At 36.8% G+C, this 25,273-nt stretch overlaps 2 protein-coding genes across 3 annotated transcripts; both read left to right on the top strand.

Moving 5' to 3' along the window:
- Positions 1–642: 642 nt before the first annotated feature.
- Positions 643–2,128, top strand: LOC113776051. 2 transcript variants are annotated; one of them, XM_027321121.1, is made up of 3 exons: positions 643–753; positions 1,256–1,830; positions 1,924–2,128. In XM_027321121.1, exons 1-3 carry the CDS (start codon positions 709–711, stop codon positions 1,940–1,942), a joined length of 639 nt encoding a protein of 212 aa, XP_027176922.1. In that variant the 5' UTR covers positions 643–708; the 3' UTR covers positions 1,943–2,128. The 2 variants fall into 2 exon arrangements, with proteins under 2 accessions (XP_027176922.1, XP_027176921.1); XM_027321120.1 differs by having other exon boundaries at positions 1,256–2,128.
- Positions 2,129–13,177: 11,049 nt separating this feature from the next.
- On the top strand, positions 13,178–24,436 carry LOC113773896. Its single transcript, XM_027318497.1, has 3 exons — positions 13,178–13,250; positions 13,341–13,634; positions 24,197–24,436. The coding sequence occupies exons 1-3, from the start codon at positions 13,194–13,196 to the stop codon at positions 24,434–24,436; spliced, it is 591 nt and encodes a 196-aa protein (XP_027174298.1). The 5' UTR covers positions 13,178–13,193.
- Positions 24,437–25,273: the final 837 nt, after the last annotated feature.

The raw sequence follows: 25,273 nt of genomic DNA, 5'->3' as shown, positions 1-25,273 counted from the left end.
ATCAATTGTTAGGTTTTATATCCCTTGCAACTCCTCCTTTGAAGGTTCTTTTTCAAATACTCGATTAAAATATGACCCCTTGAAAGATAGTGTTTCTTATTGAGATTGAAAAATGAACCAAATTACTTGATACTCAAATCAAATTTGGCTAAATAAAAGTTTGTTTGAACTTAGTTTGCCAACTAATCAAATCAAAATTTAAGAAGTATTATTATGTGTTAGATTAACTATAAAATTTGGCATTAACTTGGCTTGATTAACATAAAATTAGAATTTACAAGTAAAAAAATTCAAGTTACTCAAGTTCGACTCATATATTCGATTCTATAAAAGCCCATTTGAGTTCGGCTTAATTAATAAACAAGTCAAGTTTGAAGATCTTCCTCTTAAAAAAATTTTTAAAAAAATCAAGTTTGAATACAGTTTGAAGTTTATTAAATAATCAAACAAGTTTGAATACTATAACATTATTGAATCTAGTAGATCTAGACAAAATCACTAAATTTATTTTAGACCATAACTGTAGATTGTTTAGAAAAAAGGGACCAAAATGTAGACCTACCCACATGATGCAAACCAACCAGCCACGTGATCCATGCTGTAACCTTGCTAGCTTCACTTAGCTATCGCCTTGTATAAATAGCCGTATAGCCCCCAAGAGTCTTTTCACCACCAAAGTTACATTTTGAGTCTGTTCATAGGCAAGGCATGGCTTCATCTATCACTCTGATCGCAGTCTTTTCAATTGCCCTGGTAATGTTTCTCAACCATCAATACTGTACTTGAAGTAGTAGTTCATACGATATAATTGCTACTGTATAGGAATACTGATGAAACCCGTGAATTAAAACTACCTGAGAAAACACATTCTTCTTCCTTTTTGCACATTTATCTGCAGCTCTAACCATCGCCACTGAAGGAATGGAAGCTCTTCAGATGGCTCTGTAGTTCTATTCTAATAAAAGCTTGACTTCCAAACATTACCAATGCTGGTACCATACTTAAACGTCAATGTAACTTGAGTAATGGCATATGACACTATTTACCATTTTCTAGTTAGAGGATTCATCCGGGAAAGATTGAAAGTCAAATCAAGAACCTTAAAATCAACAAAGGAATATTCCTGTTGCCAGTTGAGCTCGTGTTTGGACATTAACTATCCTTCCCTTCAAGGGGTCATCTTTTACGGTGCTACCATCAACGTACCTATATTGACGTTAGTTTCTTTTATGTTAATATTTGCACTAATGTGCAGTTTGCATGCATCACTGAAGCAAGGAAGAATCCTACGGACTCTTTGCAATCTGCTGGCATTAATGAGCATACTGAGGACAATCACCACGCAGAGTTGTCCCTTTCCAATCAGAAGAAGACAAGTGATGGTAACACATTGAAGGATTTCGAGTCGAAGCCGGGCTCCTTACTCTGGAACTATCAAGGCAACCACGCTGAGTCTAAGTCTAAGGAAGAGAAGCCTCTTATGAAAGACTTTGAGTCGAAACTCGGTTCCTTACTACTCTATCACTATCAAGGCAACCACGCTGAGTCTAAGTCTAAGGAAGAGAAGCCTCTTATGAAAGACTTTGAGTCGAAACTCGGTTCCGTACTACTCTATCACTATCAAGGCAACCACGCTAAATCTAAGTCTAAGGAAGAGAAGCCTCTTATGAAAGACTTTGAGTCGAAACTCGGTTCCTTACTACTCTATCACTATCAAGGCAACCACGCTGAGTCTAAGTCTAAGGAAGAGAAACCTCTTATGAAAGACTTTGAGTCGAAACTCGGTTCCTTACTACTCTATCACTATCAAGGCAACCACGCTGAGTCTAAGTCTAAGGAAGAGAAACCTCTTATGAAAGACTTTGAGTCGAAACTCGGTTCCTTACTACTCTATCACTATCAAGGCAACCACGCTGAGTCTAAGGAGGTGAAAGATAATTAATGTCCAGGGAAGCCGCAACTTTACCTCTGAATGGACTACGGACATATATGTCTTCTAGCTGGTCTGATTTTCTCCAAGCGTTCCGTATAATGTGTGATATGTAATAAATGCAGTTCTTCTTTCAACCAAGCGTTCCGTATAATTAATTAAATGAAAGTCAGTAACGTTGAGTGCATTTTTTGTTTCTTTGCTTGTTGTTCTTTTTGCCATTTACCATAGACAGGAAGCGCACAAAAAATGACCAGTATTCAAGCATGACAAGAATCGTAGAGTGAGCGAACCAACTATACCTTGATAATCGAAAAAGAGTTCTGCAAACCAGGACCATATATATATATATATATATATATATATATATCGATTCAATTTTCTAATGATGTGTGTGGTACGAATGCACATTAGAAGTACAGAAAATTCTAGAGTAAACTTTCACAAAAGAAGGGAAAGAATGGAGAACTCTTGAAGCGTGATTGATCGCTATTCTTAAGAATTTAATTATCCATACTACACTAAGTATTTGCTGTAGAGATAAAGTGACAGGGTGTCGAGCCTGTGCAATAATAAAAACCTGCTCAGCTAAAGTTAATTTCTGTAGATAGTGGTAAGCAGGGTCGAATCCACAGGGACTGGGAGTAATTATTTCTTTTCAAGTTCACAGTGACAAGGGGGGTTTTTGAAAATGAGAGTAACTAAATTATTTGGAATAAATTAAAATAAAATAAAATAACTACAACTCAAATAACTAATTATCACAATAAAAATAATAATGAACGAACTCTAGCCAAGAGACAATTTCGGAGATGGTTCACTTAATTCCATCACAGATGCAAGAATTATTCCAGTTACTATCTGATAAATTAGTTATAGTTGTCATACACGCGATAAACAACCAACTCTTCCTCAATTTGTCGATAGCCAAGGTACGACCGTTGACTATTTCTCTAATCAGGAAACAACCTAGGTACGACCATAGAAGTTCAATTCCCTAATTGCATGAATAATTAGAAGAGCCTAATTCTAACCAATCAACACGCTACGAGGGTCTCTTTAAGTTAGCCTGTCTATCTCCCTGACACAAACCCAATCATGCCAGTTGCCACCAGTTTAGAATAATTAAACAATTACGGATTTAACTACCCTAATTGGATTCAGGTTATTGAATTAATCTAGAATCCGGGCCCTGGATAATCGAATAATAAAACAACCATATGAACATAAAGCAGAAGATAGACGAATACCAGTGAATAATGGAAATAAATAAAAACTAATTCGATCTCACAAATTTAGTAGAACCAAGTCCTCCGTTGTTCCTCGACTAGATCAGAAACTTAGCCACGCCTCATGAGAAAATCTCCAAGTAATTTTACTGAGATCCAGGCCATCAAAGGAACTAAGAAAGAATAAAACAAACTATGCTAAAATATAAGCTAAAACTATTGATAAAAACTATTCATCCCAGATCTCTGTACGTCTGCTCCTTTTAAAGCCAAAGAGGACTAACGCCTCTCCTAGTGCGTGGATCCCGCCGAATTAAGAGTCAAAGTCCAAGAAGGAACTCTGCCGAATTGCTTCTTGTTTCCCATCTCTGTACGTTACTTTCTTCTTAAGAGCCAACTGACTAATGCCCTTTTCCTTTCCTCCGTGGTCCCTGCCGAAGTCAAAGGTCCAAGCCTTGAAGTTCTCTCTGCCGAAGTCTCTGGTTGTAGTCTTCTTAGTCAACAAAAATAAAGGAATAGGAGTCCAGTTCTTTTCAGCACTGTGGCCTGACCTGTGACTCGTTTGAAGTCTCAATTATTTTCAAAAAGACCCTCAGGTTTGGTAGTTTTCTGTTCCCTTTCTGAAATTAAATCCACAAATCAAAATATAAGTAGATATCCGCAATTAACACAATATTTGGCAGGGATAAAAAGGGAAATTACTAATAAAATTACTAACAATTAGCACCCTATCATAAAGGTAATTTAACTTTAAGATACAACAAGAGAAGAAGAAGTTGATAGCAATATCAAGTTTCTCAAACTAAGAAATGATCAAATAATTCTAGCTAGTTTTGACAATAAAAGGCTTGTTTTTTTACAAGTAACCTGTTTTCCACTCGTCTCTAAGTATCCTTCGATACGTGGCACTTAATCCCAATTATTTGACTTTAAACTTCGTTCTGTGATGTGGATTCTATGTGTTAGTATATACAAGACTAATCTTAAACATTACTTGAAAATCATATTATATGTAACTGAGTACCGCATAACTTGCAATTATCCACTTACGCTCTCAATATTATTGGGAAATTACATGGATTTCGTTTCGGTAACTCTAATTATATAGTCTCACGATCCATCTTAACTGAAGGGGCCATTATGAATTAGGTGAACATGAAGTTGTATTTCGATTCTCAAGCTATTCCCTTCCTCTTTCTTCATTGTAAGGATTAGAGTCTCTTTTGGAGGAAAAAAAACACTCTAATTATACAGGATTAAAGCAAATAGCAATGGTCTATAAAAGGATAAAAAGTAAGCAGGCTGGGGCATATTTATTAAAACATGAAAATAATATGAAATTTTATGATACACATGATACGAATAATAAACTGTACGTAAATAATGCAAATATATTCGAAAAGTACAAAGCTGAAAATACAGCTTCATTTACCATGTGCATAATAGTTGTGTGCACATTCTAGTGAAGATTTTTTTATTTTTAGTGTAAGTGAGAAATTTCGAGTTCCAAACCTTTCACTTACACTCTCTTTTTCTATATCATCCAATCCATTCCTTCCCATATTTTTATGAAGATGAGCACATAATGTGAGTTTTTATTTTTTGAGGTGAATAACTTGTTCACAAAAAAGTTTTCTCGATTTAGGTAAAGTTTAAACTTTACGTTGTCTAAACAACGCAAGTAGATGCCACTAGGACAGAAGTCATTATGATGACTTCATCCAAGGTAACGAAAAAAAAAAGGCGTACAATTGAACTTAAAATTTGTGAATTTATAGTATTATTTCATGGTTTATCCCCTCAAAGTTAACAACAACTTATGAGTGTAATTCAAATTTATTGCTCCATTATGTGTGTACAATGTATCAAAACAAAAGAGTAGCAAATTGTGTTTTATTGCACTTTTTGTTTAGCTAGCTTCATGCAAATTAACCTTCGTAGATTATAGGTAAAGAATTGGTTTGCCATTCAATGTATCCAAGAAATATGTGTTAGTACATAATGTTTATTTTAATGGATGTACTGGTGTAAAACAAAATTACAAATTATTAAGTTTTAAACTTTACAAGTACTTAAAGCACAATAATTTTTTATTAAATTAAAATTTTCCCTTCTGTGATTTGGTAGTTTATCTTATAACCCCTCTATAGTTTAAAAATCTGTAATCAACCTCCTCATAATCTGGGTTAACATGTCATCGTTAATTTTTCTAAAGTTTAAGTCAAATTAATATATTGAAAAATTTATCCTTTCACTAATTCTTTGAGGTAGTTACAAAACTATTACAATTATTATACACCTTAAACTATGTATTTGTTTTCAAGTAAACACAAAAGATGCAGCAAACCATTTTTAGCCAAGTTAATAAAATTGCAAATGTAACAATATAAAGCACCCTATGAAAAGTTACTCTGTATGATTAAGAAAATAATTTATATTTACTAGAAGGGAAAAAAGTTGCCAGAAGAGGGAGAGACCATAAGAAAAATAGTTTAGAGTGAACTGCATCAATCATGCCTTCCATCAGGGAAAAAAAAATGATAGATGTGCGTGTATATAGGTACATACACGCGTATTTATGTATTTGCATGCACACGGACGTGAGGTTGTTCCTTTGAAAAGTAGCTTCTCCTGCAATAATCCAAATTCTAACACAGTGGCAGAAATGGAAAAGTAGTATAGGCTGCACCGAAATCTACTAAAATACAAGCTTGAAATTCAGATAGAAATCTGAAATACATAAAACGTCCAGAGGTTTTTTTTTTTTTTTTTGAGGAGATAAAACGTTCAGAGCTGAAAGCAGAACCAGTCTTTGAGTCGTAGTGTTATTTAGATTCAAGTGAAAGAGGGGGCACAGGATACAATACAGCAGCCAAATAGAGATGGAAGCTTGAGCTCTTGGACCATTTGGCCAGAATGGTAGAGCCCTAAATTGGAACCAATACAAAGCTTTCTGCCGGAAGAACATGGCAAACAGGGGAGGTCCCAGAAGGCAACGTGACCATGGTTCCAGTATCCATGTGACAAACAGCTTCGATTGTCAGCAAAATCCTGTACACGCCCGATTGTCAGCCTCTTGAGAATGGCAATAAGAGATTTAAGGATAAGCCATGGTACGACAGGATGTCATCTTCGGAGTTAAAATCATTTCAGGAACTTATAAGATTGTGTTGTTTTGCAATCTGTCTGGAGTTGATCTCGTGGGCTGTTGTGTCAAAAAGACTCCGATATTGGTCTCCGGACCCATGATTTTTCCTGCAAATTCACCCAATGACTCATAGGATGTGACAAAAGTATTCTCTCTCCGTTGATCGGCATCCTCTCACACTCTCGAAGTGTATTTTCCATCATCTGGGCTTTTCGAGGTCCTTGAGGAATCGAAAAGTGTTCAAGAATGTAAGGGAGTTGCTCTAGCTGTAGCAACTGACAAAATTATCCTTGGTTGCTATTCTCCCTACAGGGCTCAATGTATATGCATGTGACAACAGTATACCCTGTTAATGGAGTCTTCAATTTGGTGCTATATATAGCCCATTCTTAAACCAGGTTTTGTTTGATTGGTTTTTAAATTTGCCAGTGATCATACTGAGACCGGATTGCCCCTGACGAATTTGAATTATGGAGGCGAGTCCATTATTTGATCAAGAACCGCCAAGATTTACTATATGGCTTGCCAAGATTTCAATCTCATCGAGCTCTTTTACATTCATTGTATTGCATGTACAAGAGCATTAGTTTCGTTATGTTAACGATCATATATTATAGATGCACATGCATAAAAAAAAGGTAATTTTAATTTATGTACACGACTCAGGAAAAAATATACCAATATATAGTAATTCTTGGTGTATATATTGATTGTTAGTTCATGTACATAACTCAGGAAAAAAATTTTAGTTCATGTACATAAATCTTGGTGTATGTGTATACCAATTTTTGTGAAAGTTGAATCAACCAAACACAACTGGACCTGCGCCAATCCCGAATTTTCAGTTGCCCGTCCCCTTAATCCAAATTTGATGCACATGCCATAAATTAAAAGATAAAAAACTTAACATTGGAGAACTAAGTACGGAAAAAGAATATATAATATAGGACTATTGTACAACATCAACATAGGGGTGGTAATTTCCGACATGACCTGAAAATATGATATGAACTTAACACGAAATTAATGTATTTGGATTGAGATTTCACGGATTCGGATTAGAATCGGATCGAACCTGATGAACTCGAAAAGAAAATGGGTCGAATTCGGGTCTACCTGTGGGTGTCCCGATAACCCGTTTATGAATTAGAAATAATTTAATAAACATAAAAATTATTTTATCTAATTAAACTAAGTTATTCTTTTTTTTCAAAGGCATTAATCACTTAATCCTAAATGAATTTATTTAACTTGCATGAAGTTGAAATTAGTATATTTGGACAAATAATGTATTATATTATTTTTTACTTTTATACTGTTTTAATTTATTTTATATTTGGTTTGAGATAAAACACTTTTACGGTGTTTTAATTTATTTTAGATTTGATTTGGAATTATTTATTTAAAATTTTATTACGTGATTATGTAATTAATTTTGTGCGAAATTGGTTTTATTAGAAATTACAGTGATAAATTAATAAATTAAAATTAAGTTTCGGATTATTTCGGATCGACCCTCCAACCTGAATTTTCGGGTTTGGGTCAGGTATCCTGACCCGTTTTGGGTTTGCGAGTCAGATTTGGGTCAGCAGATTTTCTATTATACCCGGATCTCAATCCAATCCATTAATCCGATTTGGACCCGATTATCACCTCTACATCAATATATGACACAAGTCTATTGTACAACATTGTCAAATCAAGAAAATACGCACACCCATAATACATAGATGTTCTATACAGTCCCTAAAACTTTTTTTTATAATAATTTGATACAGTCCACAGAACTCTAGTCTTTACCGTTACTATTTCAACTTCTAATTATCTTTAGGGAATTAAGAAGGCCTTACTGTAAATAGGTCTGAAGAAAAGTCAAGACAAGAAGGAAAGCAGTGGCAAATAAAGCAATCGCAGTCCCGGGACTATTAAAATAAATGTAGAAGAGTTTGGTCAGCCATGTCTTTGCCTTGTTGTTATAGTGTGCCTGAATATTCTCATTCACATCCTGACAAATGGTAACATTCCGCACCTGTAAGTGTTTATGTCTTTATAAAATGCTAGGTTTGGTTACAGCAAATTGACAAAAGGATTTTTGACAACCCCAAAAAAGACAAATAACAAAGCAAAAATAAATGAAACAGGAACACCGAAATTTTCGTGGTTCGATCAAATTGACCTACGTCCACGGGCGGGGGAGGGGCAATATTTTACTATGAAAAAGCAAGTACAAAAATGCCTTAGGCCCAAAAATATAAGAGGGTCCAAAATATTTTACTAAACAAAAGGTTTAATGACCCAAACGTCTAAATAGTCTACTAAATCTCTGTTGGTTTGGAACACTTAATCCCATCACAGATCCACTACATTTATAGACAACTAAGAAAAAGGCTTCTTTATATAAAAGGCGATAGGGAACATTACCACTTTAACAAATCTCCACCTTGAAGTGTTTCCAACATCGATTATAGCAAAACTGCTCCACCTTCTCCACATAACTCCCAATGGGCCTAAATCACCAGCAACGAATACCAATCAAATTCAAGCATTATTTGAACTTGTAAATTGGAAGAGATTTCGTGAACATGTCAGCAGGATTCTCCTTGGTACTGATTTTTTGAACAAGGACTTTTCCTTCAGTAATAGTATTTCGAATGAAATGAAATTTCACATCAATGTATTTCATTCTCTCATGATACATTTGATTTTTAGTCAAATGAATGATACTTTGATTATCACAGTAAATAGTAGTAATACCTTGTTGCAGACTAAGTTCGCCAAATAAATTCTTCAACCATAAGGCTTGTTTGATTACCTTGTTTATGGCCATATATTTTGCTTTCGTAGTAGATAAATCTACAATAGGTTGTAAATTTATCTTTCCAACTAATTGCACAACCATCAATATAGAATATGTAACTTGAAAGTGATTTTCTCCTATCAAGATCTCCAACATTGTCAAAATCTACAAAACCAACCAAAGTGTCATTGTTTCTCCCAAACTCCAAACAATAGTTTGAAATCCCTCGCAAGTATCTGAGAAGCCACTTCAAAGTCTGTCAATGTGTTTTTTCAGAACAAGACATATATCTGCTAACCACACTAACTGCATGTGCAATATCTGGACAAGTACAAGCCATTGCATACATAATGCTACCGACTGCATTGGAATAAGGAACTCGTGCCATAGATTCTTTCGGTGGTGTGACATGTTTCCTAAAGAAACAAAGAGATCTAATTTCCATACTTCAGAAGACTCTGACAGTTACGAGTTTTCGTTTTAGTTGGAGTCTTGAAAATCACACGTGGCGAGACAATCTTGAGAATGGGAAGAAATATGGTGATTTTACCACTTGGTTGCCTCAATGATTCGGATTAGAACTCACAGAAGGGGATCCCGGATTGTAAATGGTGGTTAGAAGAAATCCTGTAAAGAGAGATAGTGAATTGAGGCACCTTCTTACAAGTCAACTGGAGGTTGGATTCGGGGTAACTAAATATGGTCATTTGCCGATGGAATCAATTTGGTATCAGGACTATATTGATTCAGGTATGTAGTTTGGTACTATATTATTTGATAGTTGAAAGCAAATGGTTGCTAAAAGAAATTTTTGCCAAGGTAGAGCTTTGTTAGGAAATTGGTTTAATTTTTTTTAGACAAGTTTCTTATTTTGTGTAGAAGTAACTAGTTTTCTAATTGGTTTTAAGTTATTTGAAGTAGTAGCCAAGGAATATTCTGTTAGGATTAGAAGTTATTTCCTACTCTGTACAAGTCTAAGAATTAGAATTGGTTTCTAATTATTATTTGATTTTTAACCAAATAATATTATCTATAAATAGGTGGGTTGGCATACTATAAGGGACATGCACATAAGGGCACATAAGAGGTGATAGGTAATCTTATACATGGGTGGTAAGAGAGAGTTCTTAGAGATGGGAGATGGTATACAAGGGTTAAGTTTGGGTTCAAGTTATATTCTTGTATAGGGTTTTCCTCTCCTCATAATAAAAAACGAGTTTCTCTCCATGGATGTAGGCTCAATAGTGGAGTCGAATCACGTTAAATATTGTGTATCGTTTATTTTTCATACTTGTGTCTTGTTTGTCATTAAATTGTTGTGCACTGGATATCTGAATAGTTGTTTATTCCGTGTTTGGATCCTAATAAGTGGTATCATATTTGATAGGAAAAAACAACTTGAGAGATTCCACTAAAGAGTCCAATATGTAAGTCAGAAATCCAACTTTGATCCAAAATCTTAAGCTATTAAGTTTTTGGCCCTTATTTACATATTAATCGCTCTTTCTCCATCTTTCAAACCAATGTAGAACATAATCCTTTACTCATGAAGCTAATAAATCTTCCCCTTCATGAGTAACTCCCACATTAAACCCATATTTACAAGCTCTTCTTCAAGTCCATTTTAATACTCAATGCAAATCCACCTTATCACCTAAGATTACCTCTTCTTCCAAACATAGATCCACTTTTTTTCAACATCTAAATTGAATTTTTTTGGGCCTCTGCCAACCCTTGGCTCCATCTCACACCAACCGGCTCCCTGCCAAACCCATGGTGCACCTAGTCCAATATTAGCCAAACTCTTTAACATCTTGGTCCACTACCAAGAAGAGCATCTTTCACCGGTCCAACTCCAAGAAGAATTCACTTGTCCATGAGTAGCCCAATCTCATAACGTGAAACTCTGATACTAATTTGATAGGGGGAAACAACTGGAGAGAATCCACCAAAGAACACAATATGTAAGTCAGGAACCCAACTCTGACCCAAAATTTTAAACTATTAATTTTTGGACCCTTAATTACATATTAACTGCTCTTTCTCTATCCCTCGGATCAATGTGGGATGTAACCCTTTACTCATGAATATAACAAAATGAAGATTTTGGTCCCGAAAAGATTATCAAGGAAGTCAAGGAGGCAGCGGTGGTTATGAAAAATTTTAAAAAAAATTAAGTTGCGGTGGAAATCATCAATTGTGAGTTACTGTATTGAGAGGATCGATGAAAATGATCAGGTTTAAGGAAAGAAATATTCAAAATTGTAATTCTATGCTTCACCTTACTTTTTTTTTTAATAAAGAATATAAATTTTTTTGAAATTATAATTAAGCCCCTTAATTAACCTTTATTACTTAAAAGTAAAGTTAGTATGGGAATTTCAAACTTTTCTCTATATCAATATAGACGGTTTTCATCCACCTTACCTATCAGTTTAAACCAATAAAGTCTTTTGGATATTTTTGAATGAAAAGAGGGTTCAATAACGTGCAAATCATAGGAAAGTTTGTGCATTTTACTCAAAAAGAATAAATTCCAGATTGACCCATCATATTGTCTATAAAAAAAATAAAAATTGATCCATATTGAATGCAGATCCATACGGAGGCCGTGGAATTGATGCAATGACTCATAGGTGTACCACTTGCTTTCTTGTGGAGAGAGGGGAGGGGAGGCAAGGAGGGAGAAAGAAGGGAAGTAAGGCAATGTTTTAAAAATCAGACCGTTAATTGAACCGGTGAAGTGAAAGGGTCGATGTTCAACCGGTCGGAACAGTTGAATCTCGGTTCAATGAATTTTTTAAAAAATAATTTATATAAATATATATATGCACAAAATAAGACATGTAATGGACTAATTTAATAACTTGGATTTTAAAAAATAAATTTTTTAAATTATAAGTTAAAACAAATAAATTTCATCTCAATTTCAATTATATCTAAATCCAACCCAAAAATATCACAATATTTTGAAATTATACAAAATTTACATCTATGAGAATTTAGACATTGTGAACTTAAATTTTAATTTACGTTTTGAGATTTAGAGATTGCAATTTAAAAAAAGAAGGTTGGAGTTCAAAGGAAGTCAAGAGAATCAAAAATAGAAATGCAAACTTGATAAGAAACAAAAAATGAGATAAAAGTGAATGGTTGTGGCATTAAATAATTTGGGTTAAAGAAAAATAATTTTTTTTAACTTTTTTTAATTTAATGGACAAAAATAAAATTAAAAGATTGAAGAAAACATCAATAAATTAAAAATAAAGAGGTTTGATTAAAAAAGGAGTGATAAAAGAAAAGAGGATAGAGAGAAGGGGAAAGAGAATTGAAGATTAAAAAGAAAGAGTCATGAGAGGATGAGATTTTGTAAAAAAAAAAGAAAAAAGAAATATGAGTGTTTGTTTTATATAAATAAGTTATCAAAAAAAATTAATAAGATGTGATGGCGCAACGGTTACTACATCAGTCTTTTATTACAAAGGTCTTAAATTCGAATCTTGATAGCTGTATTTCGTAAAAAAAAAAAAAAATGAAATCCAAAAACCACCGGCTCGACCAATTTTTGACCGATTTTCTGACAAAGTCAACTATACCATAGAACCGGACCTGTGCCATGACCGGTCCGGTCCAGTTTTCAAAACACTGAAGTAAGAAGGAGAAGGAAGAAGGATAGAAGAGGGAGGAATAGTGGTGGCAATAGAGAGAGAGAAGTGGTGGTGGTAGGTAGTGAATGGAAGAAGAAACGGCTAGTAGTTCATTTTTTTATATATATTTTTTGTTAGGTGTATTTGAGATCATGTGTATTTGTAGTGATTTTGGGACTATTTTTGGAGTTTGTTACTATAAATTCCAAATATAAAAACTAGTTTTCCGAAAAACTCATTTTAAAAACATGGGTCAAGATGAGATGTTACATTAGAAAATAAAGATGTAATTTTCAAGGGGTAAAATTGTAATTATAATATGTTAAAGTAGAATCAGCTCCTCGAGCACGCTTCATTGTATCCATATGTATGTATTATTTGCCTCTTGTCTTGTGAAAACCTTCAAAAGAGGACTTGCAAGGGGAATAATACCTACCAACTGATGGATTCCAAAGCACTTGCTTCTTGTGTTCTTCTCCTTCATCTGTTGATTGTCCTGGTAAGTTACTTTGACAATTAATTGTTTTTTGTGATTTATATGCTGTGGACTTAATTCTCGCTGTCTTACAACACTATAAAACCTGTACAGGGAGCCTGTGATATCATACCCAAGGCCAAGGATAGTGGTACCAATGCAATCAGGCTCCAGGGCATGGATGCTAATAATCCTCATCGAAATGATAAGACACATCATGTTGCTCACGTCCATGAAAAGAAGTCAATGCATGATCCTTCTCTTTCCTCATCCCACATGATGCATCAGATGGATCCAAGAACAACCGTGTTTTTCGTTTTAGATGATATGTCCTCTCCTTATCTCTGGCCTAGAGAACAAGCCGATGCTATCCCCTTTTCATTGGCAAAACTCCCACAGATTTTTCATGTGACAGCCCCACCTCACCCTAAGGCGAACTAAAGGGTTCGGCGGACCGCCTGCCCAACTCTCGCCAGGACTCAGTCGTTCACTACAATTCTCAAATAAATTGCAATGTAAAACTCGATTATACATCAAATTCTCCAAAAATTACAAATCCCATAAGCGAAGCAGATCTAATTCTGAGCGTGGAACGCACACATACATCCACCCAAAACCAAGCATTGGTAAGCCCAACTATTACACAATTGAACACAAGTAAATGTTGACTAACATTAAAGAATACACACACTTAAATAAATTCCATATACATAGGAGAAAGTGCTTTCATATATATACAGGGCATTAGATCTACAAATCCAAAAGAGAATATTGGATGGGTACATTAGGGTTTCCAACTGTTGAGGAGCTATATGAAAGAACCGCAAAATATCTCACTAGCTCACTCGTGTCAAAAATCATGATTTTCAAAAGAAGTTCCCTGTAAGGAAAACAAAATTAACGGAAACGGGGTGAGCTTACGCTCAATGAGGTACCAATATAATAACAGTTTGGAATCGCGGAAATTCTTATTCAATTAGTCACATAAGCATTTCAACGCGGAAATAAACAAACATCTTAAATGGAAAGGATACGGGTGGCTCTCAGGAGCCTCAAAATTCCTGTTGCAGTACTTGATCCAACCCCGTTGACTCTCTGTCAACGTATGAAAATAACCATGTCCGTAGACCCCACTTTACACCAAATTCCGTCCATCAAACTTTCCCCTACCGGGCCCGAACACCTCAACAGTACAGTAGTGGTAATACTCGAGTATACCGGAATCAAGGGTCTCAATACCCAAGGATTCCAAAATAGACCACTGTGGTTCGTTGTCTAATCGACCTAGCCCATGCTGGCTCGACTCGAGTAACTAGCCATAGGTTTTGAGTTCAGAGATCACAAAATGGTCGTTGGGTACAAACCCCCAAACGCCGCCAGAACAGTTACAGATACAGATAACAGTTTCAAATTTACACAGTAAATGATCACAAGGCAAGAGAACGAGTGTGATAAAGTACACCCTCGTCCCAAATAGAATAAACAGATAGTACAATCTTTCATATCATAGATAGCATGTATAGAAGCCACATCTCATCAAAATTAAGGGAAGTGGGACACTCACCGGTTCACGTAAAATTCTTCAAAAGTTTTCACGCCGGTGTGGCTTTAGTCGCCAAGAGCCCTAAAATAATCGAAGTAAAACAATTGAAGGTTCCATATCCAAATTCGAGTAAATAAAATGTACAAGTGAGACCCGACTACTGGTCGTATGCCTCGCCAAATGCTTACTAATGCAAGAGTGCAAAACATGAGTTTTGGGAGTGAAAAGATAACAAAAGGACCTAGGGCTTGAGCAACTCAAAAGCACTTCAAGTCTATCAAAAGGCAACCAAGCTAAAAGGGACCAAAGGGCCTAGAAAATTGAACAGCATCTCCCTTAAATTTGCTTACTTTTCCATCCTATAAACAACACCAATTCATCTCAAATCAATCACATACACAACATAGACTATCAAATACTCCTTTTGGCATACTATCCATAACTGAAGCTATACTTATCAGATTGAAACGAATCTTATGGCGTTTCGAAGCTAAGACATAGATCTACATTTCTTATGAAGATCTCCAAAGCCAAATCCTACATTTTGAGGGTCAAATATCAAAATCTTGGAGAGAACAGAAAACTGTCCACAAAACAGAGTCTATGGGCAGTCAGGGGTATTTCAGTCAATTCACAGGCTACAGTGATCCGATAGATCTGGAATTTTGCAGGTAGATAGCTAGCTCATGTGTCTACAACTTTCATGTTTCGAGCAAGGACTGATTCAATCTTTAACATGGTCAAATGAACAGTACAAAACAGGGCAGATTACACCCTAAGCTGGAAATTAAACCACACAAGCTAACATTTCCTTAAGTAAGTGAAACTAGGCTATAAAACTTCAATAAATCCCATACCACAGCTATCAAAACATATCTAATCATTTCGCATCGTATCAAGGCGGAAAATCCCCAAAAAAAACTAAAAATTTCACAATACCACCTCATACCATGAAATATTCCAATTCACAAGAATTTCCACTAAATGAATCAAGTTCAACTCAAACTCAAAACAATCAAAGGCTCTCAAAGATTGGACAGAATTTTCCCTTTAATTTCCTTATTTTCCAACCTTCAAAACATTACCAATACCATCTCAATTCAACCACACATTCATATACAAATCATAGGCTACTAAATACCCTTCAATTGAGCTAAATGATAGCTCCCAAAACACACCACAATCAAGTCTCAATTCAAAACCCTAAAACCGAAATGTAGTTGCACAAGCTAAAATTTCACAACAAACCACAATTAACATATAAAAACTTCCTTCTATACCATATCAAGTTATCAATTCCAAGGCCAATCCAATACTTATCCTATCAACCAGAAAAATCATCAATAAATATGAAAATTGGTCAAGCCCAACCATAGGTCATGAAATATGCGACAAACTAGGCTATTCAACCACTATAAACCACTAATTTACCATTAATACGAACAAAGAGGAGATTCCTTCACACTCACCTTATAAACTTAAGAAAGGTAGCAACTTAGAGCCTTCTCTTCCAAATCCACTCCAACAATAGCTAGCAAGCACCTTAGATGTGAAGTTGATCGGAGTAGATTACAATTTAATCGGTTGAACTTCAAGATTGAAACAAGGAATTGAGGTGTCTCTCTTGTTTTCTCTCAAGAACAGTCGGCCAAGAGAAGTAGAAATGAAGAGAAAAGGCAACCAAAACAAGATAAGAACAAAGAAATATGGCTGGTCAAAGGTGGCTACGAACGTGACATGTCACAATCCGGCTAGGATCTGGCCGGATTACCGGCCGGATTCAAGGCCGGATTCGCGGCCACGTCATGATCCGGCCAGAATCTAACTGGATTTCCGGCCGGATTCTGGCCAGAGACGAAAACCATTTTTTTCAAAACTGCAAGGCAATCCGGCCATGTATCCGGCCAGAAACTGGTCGGATTTTCGGCCGGATTTGGTCCCTTCCCTTTTTGTAAAATTTTTCTTTTCCAAGTTTAAAAGCTGCACTCCTCCACTCGTCCAACAAAGATATAAATATAAAATGAAAACCCTCCTTAGAAATGGATAGCAAATTTGTTTCCAATTCAAAAGAGAGAATGAGAAGAAACAAAAGGTTGAGAAAATGTGAAAGTTTTACGGTTCTCACACTCTCTCCCCCTTAAGAAATTTCGCCCTCGAAATTTTCCTTTTAATGGAATCTATCAAAATTTGCGTTAAACAGCGGACCGTACCTTCTACATCCTTGGACGAGTCAGAAACCTGAAGATGCTCCAGGGAATACACCCGAGCCGGTTCTTTCGATCCAGTCCCTTTTTCCTTCGTCTGTCCAGGGTTAGTATTGAGTGGTTGCTGGGTTTTCCTCCCTTCGCGTAGGACAAGTGGGCAGTTAGCAACCCGGTGATTTGCGCCCCCACAACGCAGGCATTTTTCCCTCCTTTTCCAACAATTCACCTCAGTATGGTTAATTTTTCCGCAATAGCCACAGGATAGGTGAGGGGTTGAGATTTCATCTTCCTGTGAGGCTCCTCTTGGAGTATCTTATTTAGGTGTCTCCAAAATTCTTACACCTCTGGCTCCTCTACCTACCTTAGCGAGTGGCCTACCGGGATTACCTTGTTCCTGTCTCTGAATGTCACTAAGTGTACCCCTTTTCTTTGCATGGAAAGCTTCTGCTGGAATCCTTTCACATTGCCTTTTCAGTTCTATGTTCTCATACAATAACTCAATTTTCTCCGATTGCTCACGTTTCCATCGCTCTTCCCAATACTCAGCTAATTTCTTTTGAACTTCTACCTCGTTTCGAAGAATCTCGATTTCCTTATACATATCTACCAAGTGTGCCATCTCGGGGATTCAGCGAAACTCAAGTGATAACCTGCCAGGCCAGTTGATAAATCATAATAAATAACTAGGTATAAGTGGCAATCTAACCCTAGAACTGTTAAGTTCCTTTGCTTCCGATTCAACCACAGAAGATTAAACTTAGATATGCTCAAATGAAATAAGCGAAAAGTAGGATATAGTTAAGGCAATATCTTAAGATACTATGCCATATATCACGTATGTACATATTAAAACCTTACAGCATACTTCGTATATCAAGTGTTTCATACCTTATGCCACTTCTTTGTTTTCAAAATTTCTTACCTATTTCCAAAACTCTCAATCTCAATGAGCCACTAATCAAACCAAGTTCATACGGAGTCATTAGTGTACAGGTATCAAGGAATTACAGGCAAGGTAGTTCGTCGAGAACCAAGTTACGGTTATTAGATATTCAAAGCGAGGTAAAAGCCTAGATCATTGTAGTCAAGTCATCCCAAATCAAATACATACCTATCAAGTCCTCACAATTATAACAAAAGAAAACAAATCTTAGGTGTGACTTTCTCCATGTACCTTACTATCTAGTCACCCTCTAGAAAACCCTAGCCAGACTAGTGTAGGATTCGTCCATATTAACATTTCCATATTTCATCCTCTCAATCGGTCTGATTACTAGGTCAAATGTAAAAACCCTCCGTACCTTGGCCTTTGCCATCAAGATTTAACCCAAATTTAATCAGGATACATACCCTTATTCTGGCACTCTCCACCCTTTAGCACTCGGGTCCAAAAATCTAAAATAAGACAATTCATAACTCGAGCCGGCCGGTCCCAAATGTAAATCATCCATATTCAAGATTCCTACCCGACATACTTATCTGTCTTCCTTACGTCCCATGATAGAGATTTTTTTTTATAACATGCACGGTTCATAACTTATACTCAAAAGAGCACTAAATCCTTTAGACACCTTCACAAAAGCAGGACTAGAACACAACTTAGCCCAAACTACCAACCACACAAAAACAACAGGTTCAAAAGCAGGAGTACGAGTTCAAGAAGTTCAAACAAATTCAAACAAGTTCAAGGAGCATGGGTACGAATAAGAACTCACTCACCTAACTTATGCCCAACGATTCTCATTCTCAAGCAGTTAAAGGAGTTGAGTCCACCTACAGGTCACATACGCCTCACGCTACTTGCTCATACAAGGAATATCCTATATTCAGGCAAGTCAGGTCATTAAGTGTACGTAAGAGCGCACTCATCTAAACAGGTTCAAGTTTCTAGTAAGCTCAGTCTAATCGGTCCCAGGCAGTTCAAGGTTAGTCTTAGGTAGTTCAAACATCTCAAACTTTGGCACTTACAAATCAGGTATTACAACTTTAATCAAACGGGAAGACTAGAAGAAAGATGCAAAATGAAAATTTCTCAACAATTCCGGCTACTACTGAAATCCATCAAAACCCGAGTCAACACTTCGTGGACAAGTCCAAGTCATTCTTTCAATCTCCTCCTTCGATTAAATCTCGAGTACCATACAAAGTCCTCTGTGCTCTAGTTTGTGCCATTGTAACTTCTCTCAAACTCACTTATAATTTCTATTCACACCATCATACATTAAACCATGCTCCATTCAAAATTCACGAGCATTTCCTCAGGAAAAGTATCGAGTACTCAAGTGCAAGAATTCAAACTAAGAGACTTCACAACTCAGATCGTACGCTCTTAAACGAAAATCAAATTCATATGTTACACGTACCACTTTCAATATTAGAGCAAATCTCAATAATTCCAATCAGATTACATGTTTTTACGAAATTAGATTCAATCAAACCATAACACAACCGATACCAAAGGTTACGCTTCAATGAACTAGAGCACACCATTATCTCCAAGAATAACCAGTCTTAGAATTTTGGAGTTAAAGTTTCGAGTCCCAAGTTCAAACCCAAGACTTACGTGTCAAAGGGAAATCAAATCAATTCACACTAACTTCGTGCTCTTGAATGCGGTTACTCTAGATCTTAAAGTTCCCTCAGTCCATATTCCTAAAGATAGGTTTACTCTTCTTGAAAATCAAGAATTTTACAACATAAGAAGAGTATTTAAAGTAACCAAAACAAATCTTATCAAGTTCAGGATTTACATTATAAACATGAGTTCGCCATTCCTCCGAAATCTCAAGATTTCGTGTAAAGCATAGACAGATTCAAGTGTGAGAATACACCAGTATACAATCAAGGAGGAAAACTTAGTTTAGAAAATTTTAACCTTGTATCAGCCCATCATATACAAAATTCAACAAGCTCATTAATTATTCGCAGATTGTCAAATTTAAAATTCAAGTAAAATTCACATAATTCACATATGTATCAAAAACGAAAAATTACACATGCTTAAAGCATAGTTTTCTCTGGAATGTCAGAGCAAAAATTCTCGGATAAATGGGCGGAGAAATGTACTTTATTCCTTTGATACTCTTTTATCTTGGTTCAAAATCATCATACATAGAGTTGACCATCAAATCTCGGCCTCTTATTCCCCATAGCCAGTAAGTCCAATGATAAATCAAATTCGTCTAATCTTTCACTACTAATCTCTCATCCCATCTTTTCTTTCAACATAACATCACTTAATTCCTAAATTTTTTTTTTCAAGTCCCAAGTAAGAAACCCTCAACTAATCACTTTCTTTCTAAGATACCATAAATCCTTGTTCACATTAGATTCAAATTAATCCCACAGTCTGGCATTCTAAACTTTAAGTCTAGGATACATTACAGAGATCGGAAGCCTAGACTCTGATACCAACTGTGACAGCCCCACCTCACCTTAAGGCAAACCAAAGGGTTCGGCGGACCGCCTGCCCAACTCTCGCCGGGACTTAGTCGTTCACTACAATCCTCAAATAAATTGCAATGTAAAACTCGATTATACATCAAATTCTCCAAAAATTACAAATCCCATAAGCGAAGCAGATCTAATTCTGAGCGTGGAACGCACACATACATCCACCCAAAACCAAGCATTGGTAAGCCCAACTATTACACAATTGAACACAAGTAAATGTTGACTAACATTAAAGAATACACACACTTAAATAAATTCCATATACATAGGAGAAAGTGCTTTCATATATATACAGGGCACTAGATCTACAAATCCAAAAAAGAATATTGGATGGGTACATTAGGGTTTCCAACTGTTGAGGAGCTATATGAAAGAACCGCAAAATATCTCACTAGCTCACTCGTGTCAAAAATCATGATTTTCAAAAGAAGTTCCCTGTAAGGAAAACAAAATTAACGGAAACGGGGTGAGCTTACGCTCAATGAGGTACCAATATAATAACAGTTTGGAATCGCGGAAATTCTTATTCAATTAGTCACATAAGCATTTCAACGCGGAAATAAACAAACATCTTAAATGGAAAGGATACGGGTGGCTCTCAGGAGCCTCAAAATTCCTGTTGCAGTACTTGATCCAACCCCGTTGACTCTCTGTCAACGTATGAAAATAACCATGTCCGTAGACCCCACTTTACACCAAATTCCGTCCATCAAACTTTCCCCTACCGGGCCCGAACACCTCAACAGTACAGTAGTGGTAATACTCGAGTATACCGGAATCAAGGGTCTCAATACCCAAGGATTCCAAAATAGACCACTGTGGTTCGTTGTCTAATCGACCTAGCCCATGCTGGCTCGACTCGAGTAACTAGCCATAGGTTTTGAGTTCAGAGATCACAAAATGGTCGTTGGGTACAAACCCCCAAACGCCGCCAGAACAGTTACAGATACAGATAACAGTTTCAAATTTACACAGTAAATGATCACAAGGCAAGAGAACGAGTGTGATAAAGTACACCCTCGTCCCAAATAGAATAAACAGATAGTACAATCTTTCATATCATAGATAGCATGTATAGAAGCCACATCTCATCAAAATTAAGGGAAGTGGGACACTCACCGGTTCACGTAAAATTCTTCAAAAGTTTTCACGCCGGTGTGGCTTTAGTCGCCAAGAGCCCTAAAATAATCGAAGTAAAACAATTGAAGGTTCCATATCCAAATTCGAGTAAATAAAATGTACAAGTGAGACCCGACTACTGGTCGTATGCCTCGCCAAATGCTTACTAATGCAAGAGTGCAAAACATGAGTTTTGGGAGTGAAAAGATAACAAAAGGACCTAGGGCTTGAGCAACTCAAAAGCACTTCAAGTCTATCAAAAGGCAACCAAGCTAAAAGGGACCAAAGGGCCTAGAAAATTGAACAGCATCTCCCTTAAATTTGCTTACTTTTCCATCCTATAAACAACACCAATTCATCTCAAATCAATCACATACACAACATAGACTATCAAATACTCCTTTTGGCATACTATCCATAACTGAAGCTATACTTATCAGATTGAAACGAATCTTATGGCGTTTCGAAGCTAAGACATAGATCTACATTTCTTATGAAGATCTCCAAAGCCAAATCCTACATTTTGAGGGTCAAATATCAAAATCTTGGAGAGAACAGAAAACTGTCCACAAAACAGAGTCTATGGGCAGTCAGGGGTATTTCAGTCAATTCACAGGCTACAGTGATCCGATAGATCTGGAATTTTGCAGGTAGATAGCTAGCTCATGTGTCTACAACTTTCATGTTTCGAGCAAGGACTGATTCAATCTTTAACATGGTCAAATGAACAGTACAAAACAGGGCAGATTACACCCTAAGCTGGAAATTAAACCACACAAGCTAACATTTCCTTAAGTAAGTGAAACTAGGCTATAAAACTTCAATAAATCCCATACCACAGCTATCAAAACATATCTAATCATTTCGCATCGTATCAAGGCGGAAAATCCCCAAAAAAAACTAAAAATTTCACAATACCACCTCATACCATGAAATATTCCAATTCACAAGAATTTCCACTAAATGAATCAAGTTCAACTCAAACTCAAAACAATCAAAGGCTCTCAAAGATTGGACAGAATTTTCCCTTTAATTTCCTTATTTTCCAACCTTCAAAACATTACCAATACCATCTCAATTCAACCACACATTCATATACAAATCATAGGCTACTAAATACCCTTCAATTGAGCTAAATGATAGCTCCCAAAACACACCACAATCAAGTCTCAATTCAAAACCCTAAAACCGAAATGTAGTTGCACAAGCTAAAATTTCACAACAAACCACAATTAACATATAAAAACTTCCTTCTATACCATATCAAGTTATCAATTCCAAGGCCAATCCAATACTTATCCTATCAACCAGAAAAATCATCAATAAATATGAAAATTGGTCAAGCCCAACCATAGGTCATGAAATATGCGACAAACTAGGCTATTCAACCACTATAAACCACTAATTTACCATTAATACGAACAAAAAGGAGATTCCTTCACACTCACCTTATAAACTTAAGAAAGGTAGCAACTTAGAGCCTTCTCTTCCAAATCCACTCCAACAATAGCTAGCAAGCACCTTAGATGTGAAGTTGATCGGAGTAGATTACAATTTAATTGGTTGAACTTCAAGATTGAAACAAAGAATTGAGGTGTCTCTCTTGTTTTCTCTCAAGAACAGCCGGCCAAGAGAAGTAGAAATGAAGAGAAAAGGCAACCAAAACAAGATAAGAACAAAGGAAAATGGCTGGTCAAAGGTGGCTGCGAACGTGACACGTCACAATCCGACCAGGATCTGGCCGGATTACCGGCCGGATTCGCGGCCACGTCACAATCCGGCCAGAATCTGACAGGATTTCCGGCCGGATTCTGGCCAGAGACGAAAACCATTTTTTTCAAAACTGCAAGGCCATCCGGCCATGTATTCGGCCAGAAACTGGTCGGATTTCCGGCCGGATTTGGTCCCTTCCCTTCTTGTAAAATTTTTCTTTTCCAAGTTTAAAAGCTGCGCTCCTCCGCTCTTCCAACAAAGATATAAATATAAAATGAAAACCCTCCTTAGAAATGGATAGCAAATTTTTACCAATTCAAAAGAGAGAATGACAAGAAACAAAAGGTTGAGAAAATGTGAAAGTTTTACGGTTCTCACACTTCAACACTTTTCATTCCCTCAAGGATCTCGCAAGGCCCAAGTGATGGAATATGTACTCCGAGCATGCGAGACTAAGCCTATGAAGACCCAAGGCTTGTGTGATGCACACACTTGGTTAGTCCAAATGGTGCCGAATGCAACAATGGAAATGGAGTGGAAATACAGCTAGCTGGAGTTGGTTATGGCCATGCAGAGACGTTAGTTACAACCATGCAAACGATATTTTTCCATGCAGTTGTAGTTTGTTAATAAATTTGTTAGTAAGGAATCTTTTAACGTCTGCCGAGGTCAGTATTAGTTGATAGCCGCACTTAGTGGCCGACATAGAAATGTTATAAATAGAAAAGTTAGAGCCAGGCAATGGGATATCTGATAATAGCCTTGTCATAGCCTTTCATTTGTCTTTTCATAGCTTTCATTTCTTCTTTCTCTGTAAACTCTTGGTTACTAAGAAATACCAAATCCTTTTCATCTTTGGATCTTCGAAGTTACTTCTTCGCCATCTTTTGTAGCTTCAAGAACTTAGATAAGCAGGCCTTCACTGACCTCTACATCAGTGGTATCAGACCTGGGTTGAACCATCTAGTTCACCAATGGCAGAGGGCACTAGGTCTCAAGACGTCAGAAAGATGGAGGAACATGTTCGCTCCATGCTGAAGGAACAACAGGAACAGTTCGAAAGGGAGATAGCAGCTCTAAGGAACTTGGTGATTGAATTACACGCACAGAAGGGTCCAGTAGAAGGAAATGACTCCCCTCATAATTCAGATTCTTCAAACAGCAATCGAGAGAATTAACATGTTCCCTCTCACTTATCCCAGATTGATTTTCCAAAATTTCATGGGGAGGATTTCAGGGGATAGTTGTATAAGTGTGAGCAGTTTTTTGAGATAGATGAGACGCCAAGCTCAGTGAAGGTCAAAATCGCTGCCATGAATTTGGAGGGAAAAGCTCTCCAGTGGCACCAAATTTTCATGCTATCCAGGCTTACGCGGGAGATACCGGCTTGGGAGGAGTATATAAGGGAATTATCCTCCAGGTTTGGAGATTCCTTGTATGACGATCCAATGGGAGAACTTAAAAGCTTGAAACAATCTGGGACAGTACAGGAGTATCACGACCTGTTTGAGGAGCTGCTCAATAGGGTGGAGCTTCCTGAGGACTACGCCACAAGCTGTTTCGTGAGTGGGTTGAAACCAGAAATCCAGTTGACGGTAAGGATGTTCATGCCTAAAAACGTGCAGCATGCTAGGATCCTAGCCAAGATTGAAGAAGCTAAGGTGCTTGTGCAGCAAAAAGGGAAGGGGTTATCCAAACCTTTCACAAGTTATCCAGGTCATACCAGCAATTCCGCTCCCTTCCACGCTAACCCGTCTGGTCACAAATGGAAGGTAGATTCTAAGCCACTTCTGCCCCTACCTACTTTTCCAACACTACCTAGTAATGAGAAGCAGAAAGAGTTAGTCGTCAAGAAACCTTTCAAGAGGCTGAGCAGAGCAGAAATGGATGAGAAGAGAGCTAGGGGGTTATGTTTTTGGTGTGATGAGAGGTTCACCGCTGGACACAGATGTGTCAATAAACAATTCCACCGGTTGGAGGTTTGGGATGATATGTCAGGGAAGGGGGAGAATGAG

This window comes from Coffea eugenioides, chromosome 6 (genome assembly GCF_003713205.1).
Source record: "Coffea eugenioides isolate CCC68of chromosome 6, Ceug_1.0, whole genome shotgun sequence".
Classification (NCBI taxonomy): Eukaryota; Viridiplantae; Streptophyta; class Magnoliopsida; order Gentianales; family Rubiaceae; genus Coffea; species Coffea eugenioides.
Note: the sequence above shows the minus strand (reverse complement) of the source record. Positions and strands in the feature narration are given on the sequence as shown.

Coding starts and splice junctions, on each gene's coding strand:
- LOC113776051 (XM_027321120.1), top strand. CDS start 709: ATGGCTTCATCTATCACTCTGATCGCAGTCTTTTCAATTGCCCTG. Junction 754..1,255: donor CAGTCTTTTCAATTGCCCTG/GTAATGTTTCTC, acceptor ACTAATGTGCAG/TTTGCATGCATCACTGAAGC.
- LOC113773896 (XM_027318497.1), top strand. CDS start 13,194: ATGGATTCCAAAGCACTTGCTTCTTGTGTTCTTCTCCTTCATCTGTTG. Junction 13,251..13,340: donor TTCATCTGTTGATTGTCCTG/GTAAGTTACTTT, acceptor AAACCTGTACAG/GGAGCCTGTGATATCATACC. Junction 13,635..24,196: donor AACTCCCACAGATTTTTCAT/GTGACAGCCCCA, acceptor CCTCTACATCAG/TGGTATCAGACCTGGGTTGA.